This window comes from Cyprinodon tularosa, unplaced genomic scaffold (genome assembly GCF_016077235.1).
Source record: "Cyprinodon tularosa strain WSP-4 unplaced genomic scaffold, ASM1607723v1 ctg26, whole genome shotgun sequence".
NCBI classification, from domain to species: Eukaryota; Metazoa; Chordata; class Actinopteri; order Cyprinodontiformes; family Cyprinodontidae; genus Cyprinodon; species Cyprinodon tularosa.
The window spans coordinates 4378497-4390997 of record NW_024038961.1 but is presented as its reverse complement, the minus strand read 5'-3'; the positions used below and the strand labels follow the sequence as shown (position 1 = coordinate 4390997).

General features: G+C 38.3%; 1 protein-coding gene across 1 annotated transcript; it reads left to right on the top strand.

Moving 5' to 3' along the window:
- Positions 1–3987: 3987 nt before the first annotated feature.
- lratd2a (LRAT domain containing 2a) lies at positions 3988–5522 on the top strand. The gene has a single exon (XM_038288653.1). The coding sequence runs from the start codon at positions 4441–4443 to the stop codon at positions 5245–5247; it is 807 nt and encodes a 268-aa protein (XP_038144581.1). The 5' UTR covers positions 3988–4440; the 3' UTR covers positions 5248–5522.
- Positions 5523–12501: the final 6979 nt, after the last annotated feature.

Sequence of the window (12501 nt, the reverse complement as noted above, 5' to 3'; positions counted from 1 at the left end):
TTTGACCTAACCATTTGCTTTATTTATCAATTTTTTTAAATTTTTTGCAGCTTCCGGTCCTTGTAAATGAATCGCTTCTATTTACCTCCGTCCATTATCACTGCCAGATATAAGTAGTGTTCTACAGTTAGATACCACCACCTCAATACTACACTATTGGGATGTGTGTTCATGGTGATTGTTAGGATTTTCACGATCTTTAACAAAGGCTTAAGAAGTTGCCTTTAATTCAAAACGTTTGTTTACAAACCTGCCTATTCTGCTCCTAATGGTTTTAAAACATGGCAAACAAAGCTTTTGGTTGTCACCTGAAGTATTAAAAGATTAAAAACTTCATGATTTTCTAAGCATAGTATTGGAGCTAAATTGCAGGAAAGAAAATTTACATAAAGAAGAACGTAGGTGAGTAACTGAAGGCGCTCTTATCTGATGAAACCAAAATAGCCACTTTTCAACTGAAATTCCCAGAATTGAATCTGGGATATGATTTAACCAGGAAATATGAATTTCGGGTGATTCATCAGCTTGCTTTAACATTATGACACAATCGACCTGAGAGAGACGTCGCTATACCTTTAATAATACACTGGCAGTAATAAGAACATACACTGTTGATCAGCTTAAGTAAATCCCTAAGCATAAAAAGCTTATTTCATGTTTAATTCTGGTGAGAGTTGCTTTTTAACTGTATGATTCATTTAAAATATCCACCAATAACTAATTTACTGTTATTTTATCATAATAACCAGGTAAAGCTCAGATATTTACAACTCAAACAGGAAGTGTTTTTAGTCTAAATTGTTTTAATAGCTTTCAGCCTGCATGTATTATGCTATGTTTGGCCAAAAAACATATAACCCAACAAGCCGTATTGTGTTGTACAATGGCTGAGGCAAAATCTTGGTGTGGAGATGTTTTTCTTTACTTGGCATCAAGGAAGGTAAAGCTAAATAGAAGCCAATCCTGGAGGTAAAACCTTTGAGACCGGAAGAGAGGTTCACATTCACAACCAAGTTATTTCATCAAACATAGAGCCAGAGCTACAATAGAATGGTTGGAAGTATGGGGTACTTGTGCAAATTCAACATTATGCTAGTCAAAGTTAAGACCTAGATAAAATGATAAGCTGTGCCAAGACTTGACAGCTGAAGTTCAGCAAACTACCTTAATTTTCATTTGCACATTTTAAAATATAACATTCAAAGACATTTATGGAACAGAAAAATTCTAATTAACTTACAAAATTTTGCAAACAAATTCTTTTTACACTCACTTGAGGTGGTTTTTGTTTTAAGAAGAATACATTTCCCTACCCTTATTCCTTATTTTATTCTCATATCTTATTTGTATTTACAATCTTACTTTTCTCTCTTCTGTTAACATTTGCACTGCAAGAAAATAGCTGCCCACAAGGGATTAATAAAGTGATTCTGATTTCAAAACAGAGAAAATGACATGACCTGACAGATCAGCTGTTTCTGATGCAGGTGTCCAACATCTACGGTCTATGCTAGATAGCTATATCTACTTCCTGTTTATGAAAGCCAAGCGTAACCTACACTTTTAAGGACATTTCATTACAGAACCTTAATGACACTAAACGCGCATGAAGAGGGACAAAGATCTGGTGAAGATCCATTAAGATCTGAAATACTATTATAGGCAGAGCAATGCTGTCCAGCTGGTGCTTTCATCAGGGTCAGATTTTAAAAGTGCGAAGCTGGTTCTTCAAAGCAGGGTAGATGTGGAGCCTGCTACAAAAGCAGGAACAAATCTTGGAGATTCTACTTTAATGTGATCTATTCTGTGTTTGACAGATAGAATCCTAAAAGAACATGTTTTTTTATGTGAGTTATAGCAGAGGCCTCTCCGTCCGTTTGGTCTGAACAAACAACTTTAGTTGTAAATAATCCTTCCGGTCGTCTCACTGCTCATTGGTCAAACTCTGGCTCACAAACCCTCTCTGTTCCTCTTTATTTACATAAATGCACATTTGTTTCCTTCCATCGCCTGTCAGCCCACATCAGCAGCACGACGTTTTTTTCCTCAACATCATTTTCCAGCACAGATGTCACCGTTTCCTGGAAAGTGGAGGTTGTGTCATTGTAAAGCATAGTGAGCAGACATTTCCCTTCACCTGTGGGATATGATATGAGGGCAAAACGGCTCATAACTGAGAAGAACAGGCAGGCCATGAGGCATTGCAAAGTAATGGAGACTTTATGGCCCCAGTGGGTGATGGTGAGGAAGGAAATGACTGTGCAGCTTCAGTTGCTATGTAAACGGCATCCAAACTGAAAGAATATATATTTTTATGATGACATTTTCTTCACAAAATTGAGATATAAGTTCAATAAATTCCAATATGAACAATAAATTGAAGCAACACCAAACATGTGCATAGAACATCAGCTGTACTGTGACATTACGGAACTTCGACTATAATAAGAGCCCAAAGACTTAGCAGGAATTTTATTTGACAAAATTAGATGCTCTGTTACCTTTGTTCTGTGTCACGGTTTTGTCGTGGGATGGAGTGAAAAACTTTGCAGAGTATCCCTTGCTTCCTGCTCGATGACTGCTGAGAATAGACACCAGCCACACCCTTAATCCTGGAGGGATAAGTTGATATAAACACTAGATGGATTTCCTCAGCCCCTAAGCTACCGATAGCATTAAGATATGGCAGCCATATTGGATTTGAGGACAGACTATCAAAATCAGCTATCCAAGGTACTGTTTTGCTTACCAATAAGCTTTTTTTTGTGTAAATATGTGCAAAAAAAAGAAGAAAGTAGAATTAAATGACAAATTTACACTAAACGAGAACTCATATCCCGTAAATTTTCATTTGTGTAAAAAAATTGTAAGTGGGTCTTGGTTATTCTTATTTTAAAAAGATTAAGAATTTATGTCTATGTAATGCACTTGTATTTACATAAGATTAATTGAAACACCGGTGCAACTTTTTAATATATATTTTTCAATTTAACATTTATCTAATAAGAAAAGTCCCATTAAATTGATAATTTCTTTTTTTTTTTTAGGGATTCCTGGCAAAGACAGTTCCACAGTAATTCAGTACATTGGACACAATTTCATGAGGGTATTCAAAAATATTTAGAAACCATGGATTTTATTTCAAAACCTTTGCGAAAGAGTTTAAACTGGCTTTTTGAATCAGATCCTTTCATTTCCCGTCTTTTTTGTAAATCGTTCCATTTTGTGCTGCAAAATATTGCAATGCCACCTATAGTATAATATCCATCCATTTTCTAATACGCTTATCCCAAGTGGGGTCGCGAGGGGTGCTGGGGCGAGAGGCGGGGTATATCCTGGACAGGTCGCCAGTCCATCGCAGGGCAACACAGAGACAAACAGGACAAACAACCATTCACGCACACGCTCACACCTAAGGAGAATTTAGAGAAGCCAATGAACCTAACATTCATGTGTTTGGACTGTGGGAGGAAGTCGGAGTACCCAGAGAGAACCCACGCATGCTCCGGGAGACTCCACTATAGTAAAATAGTGTGTTACAATAAGTTTCATTATCCACAGAAAATCTGCAACTTTCCAGTGACTCACACTGTTTAAATATTAAGGACTTAATAATGAATGTTTAATTTTAGTCCAAATTAAATAAAATCAAATAAAAAAGAAGAGTTAGCTAAATCCACAGTATCTAGTTTTATGTTGTAGCTGTAAAACGCATATATTTCTTGTTCACCTCTAAATATATTACTTAATTATAACTCTACTGCTACTGCGCCTCTAAGAGTTAAATATATTATATTAATATTTCTCTGAGCAATGGGACCCAAAAATAGTGTTCAAGGCTTTGTAAAAAAAAAAAAAAAAAAAGTTTAAATTGATTTTTTTTTTCTATACTTTTATTCTTTTAATGGCACTTAAACTACATCAAACAGAGATCTCAGTTCGGAGCTGCTGTATAAGAAAGACCATTGATGGAAATTTACGCACACTTCCGCTTTAAAAGCCAAGCTGCGTCCTGCTTCAGAGTCGCTGTTGAAACGGAGCAGCCATCAGATTAGATCCACCTTCAGCCCGACGCTCGGGGTTAGATCTGCTCCTCTGTGCGCGCGGCTCCAAGAAACACGCAATCTGTATTTTATTTTATTTTTTAACATATATCCATACATTTGATCGGATCCCTGCGCAGAAACACCATCAGGTGAGGTTCCACCTGTGTTCCTGTTCAGATGGTTGCCTCACCCCACTTTATATTCTCCCCTAGCCCCCACTTGTTGATGGGGCAGCGGGGCTCTCCCTTTAATTCTTATGCGTAATTTGGATCCAGCTCAGAGCGACGGTGGAAGTTTGCGCTGTTTCCTGACAGATGGTTGCAATGGGGAGCGTTCGGTAACAGCCCTCGGCATCGGATTACACAGGCAGGCTGCTGCCAGGTAAAGCAGCAGAATGGGGAACCAGATGGACCGGCTGTCACATTTAAGTTACGCAGAAGTTCCCACGGTGGATCCGAACGGCCTGGACACGGACGACGGTCCGCGGATCGGAGTCTCTTACATCTTCTCAAACGACGACGACGAGCTGGAGGACGGATGCGCGGGGGATGGCGGAGAAAACAACGCCAACGAGGAAGAGAAAAACTACGATCGGCGCGACGAGGTGGAGTGCGCCGTCTACCACAGAGAGGAGTGCGTCTATGAGAAGAGCGCCAAGTGCGCAAACCTGGAGGTTTACTCTCCGGAAAACCTGCTCAACAAGTGCAAACCGGGAGACTTGGTGGAGTTCGTGGCCACGGGGCAGTACCCGCACTGGGCTGTGTATGTCGGGGACTTCCAGGTGGTGCACCTGCACAGAGCCGAGGTGAAAAACAGCTTTCTGACAGACGCTAGTCAGGGGAGGAGGGGTCGAATCGTAAACGACTGGTTTAAATTCAAGCCCCTGTGCGCGGAGATGGTGGTGCAGAACGCGATGGAGCAGGTGGGGCTGAAGGACCGGGAGCTGAGCTGGAGGAACTCGGAGAGCTTCGCAGCCTGGTGCAGGTTCGGCAAGAGGGAGTTTAAGATGGGCGGGGAGATCCGGATCGGCAAACAGCCCTACAGGCTCAAAGTGTTTGTGTCGGACAAACACTCCCACGTGTTGGAGTTTCAGAGCTTGGAGGATGTGATCATGGAGAAAAGGAGGAACGAACACCTGGGCAGGACAGCCGTGCTGCAGGAGCTGAGCGCGCATTTTAGAGGCTTAGGAGAAGAAAAGTGAAATTACTGCTCCTCAAAATATCTGCTCCGCTGGTCTTTTATATGCCACCGTTAAACCTACAGGACGTTTGCAAAAAAATATGCACACCTTTAAAATTCACATTTTGTCATATTGCAGCCAAAACTTTCTATCCTTTTCAAAGTGAATATGCATTTATCCCACCAACTGCTCTGATACCAGTTTAATCAAAAATTTTCCTGCATGCAAAAGGTTTAGTCAGATTGCATCACTTAACCATTGTGAGGCATGGTAGTGGTAGCAGCAGGCTGTGGTGTAAGCAAAATATAATATAATAATATGAAAATGTTTCGTTTCATTTTAATTTATGATTTTATATAGCCTATATATATATATATATATATATATATATATATATATATATATATATATATATATATATATATAAGAAAATACTGAGCTAAATGCAGGCTAAACCTGAAAGTAAAGGTGTGAGACAGCGCGTGCAGAGTTAGTGGCCCAGTCAAAGTCAAGATCTAGATCCATTTGGAAATCTGTGGGAAGACTTATTTAATGATGTTTGTAGATCCATCTAATCTGGGCCTTTGCTATTTCTAAAAAGAATGCAGAAAAAAAGCCCTAAAAACAACAAGAAAGGTTAAAAAGAGAGCTGGATCCAATGGGCTGAATCCTAATTCATAACCAGACTACTTAATGTTGGCTGATGTTAAACTAAATAATCACTCAAATATGTGATTAAAATATGACAAAATGTGAAAATTATCAAGGGGAATACATATTTTTTGCAAAGCACTTAAACTATAATTAAGATAAACTATTATAAGATTATTTTAATCATGTTTATAATTTAACTGCCTAAAAGCCTCAATCAAAAGTTCACAGTTCAACTTTGACAAATGAAAATGACTGAAACAGCTGTTTATTTTTGCTACAAAATGTTAATCACTCATAGAATGTAGTTTTATAAAACCGTTAAAATGTATCATGAAGTCTCTGGAAGCAACATGGACATATTTAATCTGTTTATAGATAAAATGATATGACTGATATTTAATTCGATGTTGCAGTGAGCTTGGACTGTCATGGATTATTTTCTGCATTTTTGGGGAGTTCACTCAGCGGTACATGCAGAGAAAATGTTGTGGAGTGTTTTCTGAGAATTGAGTAAAGTCTGTATTCATTTTTTTCTTAAAGTTTAAGTAAACCATGTGCCACTATCTCATCTTTAGTGAGATAGCCACTATCTCATCTTTATTCTTTTACTCCTGATAAATGTGAGTAGTAGCCTTATATGTCCAGGGCAGTAACATGAAATATTTTCTGATCCCCAAATATTTCCAAAAGTTCTGTAATAATCATTTTATTCTTTGCTAAAATGGTCAGAATGTTACAGATCCTTATTGGTCAAATGACAGATGAATCACCATAAAGTGTTCCTCATAAGTCTTTTTAAGGCATGTGGGCTAACGCTTTAATCAAGTTTAGAAACATTTTTAGAATTACAATTAAAAGCGTGTGATCAAAGTGTTGCATTTGCTTCTTTGAGTTATTGAAATCAATTATAAGCTTGAATTTGAAAAAAGAAAGTTTTATCGGTACATCCGTTGAACTGTTTAATTGCTTGGAGCATTGTACAGTATATTACCATAAGTCCAAGAAAGGCTGGACAAAAACAGAGAAGATCTGTGAGCAAAATCACAATAAACCTTTCTGCAGGTTTTGTGTTCTGTGTAAAAGCACTAAGGGAGAAACTTGAATAGCACAAAAGAAAGATCTGAATTAGAGGTTCACATGCAGAGCAAAATAGCAAAAGCAAAACTTAGCTGATGTAGTGGGCTTGAATCTACCACATAGGTTGAAAATCAGGGAAAGATTGTTTGTTGTACTTTAACTTCATAGAGTTTAAACCTGCCTTAAAAACTCTCCGACCTATATATCTAAATGTTAAGTTCATCCTGTTTAATTTTTCCAACTTGCAGGCTTTCATGTTGTGGTAATTTTGCCTGCCTCGAACATTTCACTCATTTCATGCAAATTCATGCTTTTTTCTGAACTTGGGTTATGTGAATTCCCAGTTAGAAATGCAACAAAAATGGCCCTTGGAGCCAAAAGGCAGACTTGGAAACGTGAAGATTAATTTCTACAATAATCTGAGAATTACATTATGCCAGAATTTGGAGCATTGTAGCTGCTGGTCAGGAAGCAGCCTTTAGCAGTCAGACATTTCTTTCCATTGTCTACATTAGAAAGCACAGTTTTTACAAATGGATATTTCACAGCACTGCGTTTTATTGGTTAGAATGGATTCAAACAGCCGAAAGTGCTGATAAACAGTTTAACCGACAGCTTGTGATCATTTCCTTTATGCACAGCAGCCATATTGGATATTATAATGTTCCGTAAAAGTTCAAAAAATATCCACTGGACTTGGTTTTCAAGATTTGAAGACGTTTCGCCACCTCTCCAGGAAGCTTTCTCAATTCAAATGAATTTGAATTGAGAAAGCTTCCTGGAGAGGTGGCGAAACGTCTTCAAATCTTGAAAACCAAGTCCAGTGGATATTTTTTTGAATTTTTACGGAATGAATATGACCTGGATGACTGAGAACCTTCATCAGCAGATATTATAATGGGATTTACTTGAGCAATTTATACTTTCCTTGTTAGAATTGGACACACAAAATCGAAGCACAATAAGAGCTTACCATCAGAACAAACCCAAACCCACCTATTCCAACTACCAAAAAAAAAAAAAAGGAGACTATTCTCCTTACCTCAGGAAAGTGAACCAGTTTTATGGCTGCTGCAGGTTCCTTTGAAACTGCTCTTCCTGTTGTGGTCTAAAAAATAGACACTTCGTCACTGACTGGGTTTCCTGTCCTGAGGACAGAGAACCTAAGATACAACCTGAATACAAGCTAACCAAAATTGGAAAAGAACAGATTGGAAAACAAAAACATTTTAAAAATGGCCAAATGAGCCTCTATTTTAGTTGTAACATTCATGAGCTGCTTTCTGAGATCCACCCTGTTTTGTATCAATAGGACAGACTGGTATGGTCTGGGGGATATTGTCTTTCAGCATTTCTGGGCCCTAAGCATAATTTGAGCATATCTTAAATATTAGCCTGTTTGTTGTTCCTGACTATGTTCATTAATTTATGACCATGTTGTCTTAATCTTCTCAGGACTGCTTCCTGTTGATAATGTCCCAAATCACATATAATCTCAGACTGGTTTGACCTTCTCAATCACCCTAAGTTCAACACAGTTCCCTTTGGATCTGATGTAACAGTAGATTTTACAGATAAAAAATCCTCAGCATCCTATGATGCTGTTTTTGGTACCATATTGGGTACCAGGTGAATACTGCAACCAAATCAAGCCTTATATGACCATTTTGTTATATAGTAGCAAAGTTGGTACTATATGACAACATTAAAGTAGTTTTGAAGATAATTTTGATCTTTTCTAGTACAAGCCAAGTTTACCTAACAAACTGGTTAATCATTGTGCACTCTGATTTACACTGCTCAAAAAATAAAGGGAACACGTAAACAAGACAAAGTTTCAATCTAATTGAACGTTAACCTTAGGAATCACACTGATTGACAATCAATTTCACATTTGGTTGTGCAAATGGAATAGACAACAGGTGGACATTATTCACCATTAACAAGACACACTCAATAAAGTAGTGGTTCTGCAGGTGGGGTCTACAGACCACTTCTGTGCTTTCTGCCTGATGTTTTGGTCACTTTTGAATGTTGATGGTGCTTTCACATTCGTGGTGGCATGACACAGACTCTACAACTCACACAAGTGGCTCAGGTAGTGCAGCTTATTCAGGATGACACATCAATGTGAGCTGTGGCAAGAAGGTTTGCTGTGTCTGTCAGCATAGTGTCCAGAGTACATCAGTAGACGTGAAGGAGGCTGTCGGAAGGGTAACAACCCAGCAGCAGTGAAGCTATCTCTGCCTTTGTGCAAGGAGGAACAGGAAGAGCACTGCCAGAGTCCTGCAAAATGACGTCCAGCAGGCCACACCTCTGCATGTGTCTGCACATATGGTTAGAAACCAACTCCATGAGGATGGTATGAGGGCCTTGGCATTTGCCAGAGAACACCAGGATTGGCAAATTCCCTACTTTCGCCCTGTGCTCTTCACAGATGAAAGCAGGTGCACACTGAGTACTTATGACAGAGTCTGGAAACACTGTGGAGAGCAATCCGCTGCCTGAAACATCATTCAGCATGACCAGTTTGACAGTGGGTTAGTAATGGGGTGGGGTGGCATTTCTTCGAAGGGCAGCAGAGCCCTCCTTGTGCTTGCCAGAGGTAGCATGACTTCCATTAGGTACTGAGAGGAGATCCTCAGACCCCTTATGAGGCCACATGCTGGTGCGGTTGGCCCTGGGTTCCTCCTAATGCAGGACAATGCTGTACCTCTTGTGGCTGTAGTGTGTCAGCAGTTACTGCAAGGTGAAGGCATTGAAGCTGTGGACTGGCCCACTGCCCCTCAGACCTAAATCTGATTTAGCACATCCATCCATCCATTTATCTATCCACCAATGTCACGTTGCACAACAGACTGTCCAGGAGCTGGTGGATGCTTCAGTCCAGGTCTGTGAGGAGATCCTTCAGGAGACCATCCACCACCTCACCAGGAGCATGCCCAGGTGTTGTAGGGAGGTCATACACAATACTGAGCCTCATTTTGACCTGTTTTAAGGACGTTACATCAAAGTTGGATCAGACTATAGTGTGTTTTTCCACTTTAATTTTGTGTCTGACTTCTAATCCAGGCCTCCATTAATTAATAAATGTGATTTCCATTGATGACTTTTGTGTATATTTTATTGTCAGCAAATTCAACTTTGTACAGAACAAGGTGTTAAATGAGAATATTTCATTCATTGAGATCTAGGATGAGTTATCTTAGTGTTCCTTTTTATTTTTTTGAGCAATGTAATTTGAACAAACACTGCAATAACTAGCGTTCTATTTTTATTTTTAATTTTTTTATGTAACATTTAATAAGTTTGATTGAAAAAAAAATTTAAGGTGATTGTAGATTTAAGCCAACATTGTTTAATTCCTTTAGAAGCTACAGTCGTGCCGGAGCAGCTCTTGCTTTGCACGAGTGGCTATCTGAACTGGAAAAATGATATTGACATTCAGGTAACAAAAAAGAAAAAAACAAAACCAAACAGCAAGCCACCACTAGGTGTGCCAATAAATCAACTTAAGGTCAGCTTAATGCAAATGCAGTTAAAATCAATAAATACCTTCTCATGGTTGTCCTAACCAGGTAAATAAACCAAATCCAAAGAATATTAACTGCAGGTTGGCGGTACCGAAGAATTAGATTTAATTATTAATTTATTGATTTCATTATAACAGATTTGAAAATACCTCATAACATTTTCTGAAGGCGTAAAAAGGATTAGTTTAAATAAATAATTCATCACTTGGACCTAGACTTTTCCTGAAGGTAAAATTATGCTGGTTTGATTGTATTATTGTGTGAGCTACAGCATGCTTTAATATTCATTGCTGTGGTTTTAAGTAACTTATACCATGGTATCAACTGCAGAAATAATAACAGCTCAAGCTGTTGGAGAATTTAATGCCTGATTAATGAACTCTGCAAAAAAAAAAAGCTAATGCAACATAAACATTTCAGCAGCACATAGCCGTAGAAAGTGAGAGCACAAGAGCATTTAGATTAGTAATCAAATAAAAATGCCCGAGGCAATTCCCCAAACTCTGCTTCAGGTCCTACTCTCAGAGTTGTTGACAAAAACAAAATTGATATTAACTTAGAAAAGCAATAAAAAAAAAAACTCCACAAACAATAACCATGTCAATCAAAAGGGAAAATGCTTTATTTTCACTCTGTCATTACATGTTTCTGCAGCGTTAATGACTTCTCCACTAACCTATGAGACTAATAGCAATTTAAAACCATTTATAAAAGGCCCGTATACAGCTGTAATTGTATAGGAAGCCATACAACAGTATTTTTCTAACCATAATTGAGATATAGCCTTGGATCACAAACAATTACTAATTATTGTTCTGTGTTGCACATATTAATTTATGCCTCTATTCCTGGGAGGATTGCTCCAGGGCAGTTATTGATTTGCAGCTCACGTAGGCTTGAAATGAAATGAGAAATAACCTCAAACACTTTTAATTCGCCCCCAGTGACTAAAACTGTGTTGTGCCAGAACAGCTTGTTGTGTGGTGAGAATTTGTGAACGTTCCAAGACTGCAAAACATCGGCGGCACGATGTGGACCCACATTTTTGTTGTAAACCTATTATATTGTATTTGAAAATAACTGCTTTATAACTGTCAGTGCTACAAAGAAGAATAAATGTGATAGTTTGTTAAAAATGTATTACTTTCTAAATCATCTCTGGGAACAACTAGACAAGTATCGCCTGCTGTTTGTGGAATAAACTGACCAGCATCAGCAGAGGTTGCTTTCAGCTACCCTGCAGCACTTTAATCAAGTTAGGATATTAAATCCTGCTTACAGATTCTTGTCAAGCTCAGCTTTTTCAGGAGCATAACAGACACTTTTTATAGTACCAGGAGTCGGTTAATGAGACAGAAGTGCATGTTTGCAGATATTACTGCTCTGGCTATAAACTGTAATGTTTTCAAGATTAAACTAGGCAGATAAATGCTCACATAGAGTTTTTTTTTTTTTTAGGTATTTTCTTAAAGTTTCTGTAAGTAACAGATTGTTGGGTTCTAAAATCATTAATGAACTTATTTTCTATAATAAGTTAAGCCTCCAAGAAGACTGAGAGGTTCACTCGGGTAGGCCAAATAAACAATTCTGCACACACACACACACACACACACACACACACACACACACACACACACACACACACACACACACACACACACACACACACACACACACACACACACACAGAAGAATTTAGGTTCTCTAATTAACCCAACGTACACGTGTTTGGACTTAAGCAGAAACCTGCAACACACTTAGAAAACAATGAATGCACAAGAAACAACTTGCAAGCTTAAGTCTTTAAGGAATTGATGCAATTAATAAAACCATGAGGTACTGCTTTGTCTTTTAACCTGAAATAGTTAGCAAATACTTTCGTGGTTAATACCTTCCTGAAGTGGCTTTAACTCTTTTTAGATATTTCCTGCAGAGCACTGGAATGCTGATACCCCTCTGTGTAAATGTGGTTTCTTTCAGGAAATGCATGACATTAACCTGCTATTTCCTC

What these genes read in the sequence shown, in the direction of transcription:
- lratd2a (XM_038288653.1), top strand. Translation starts at nt 4,441, where the DNA reads ATGGGGAACCAGATGGACCGGCTGTCACATTTAAGTTACGCAGAAGTT.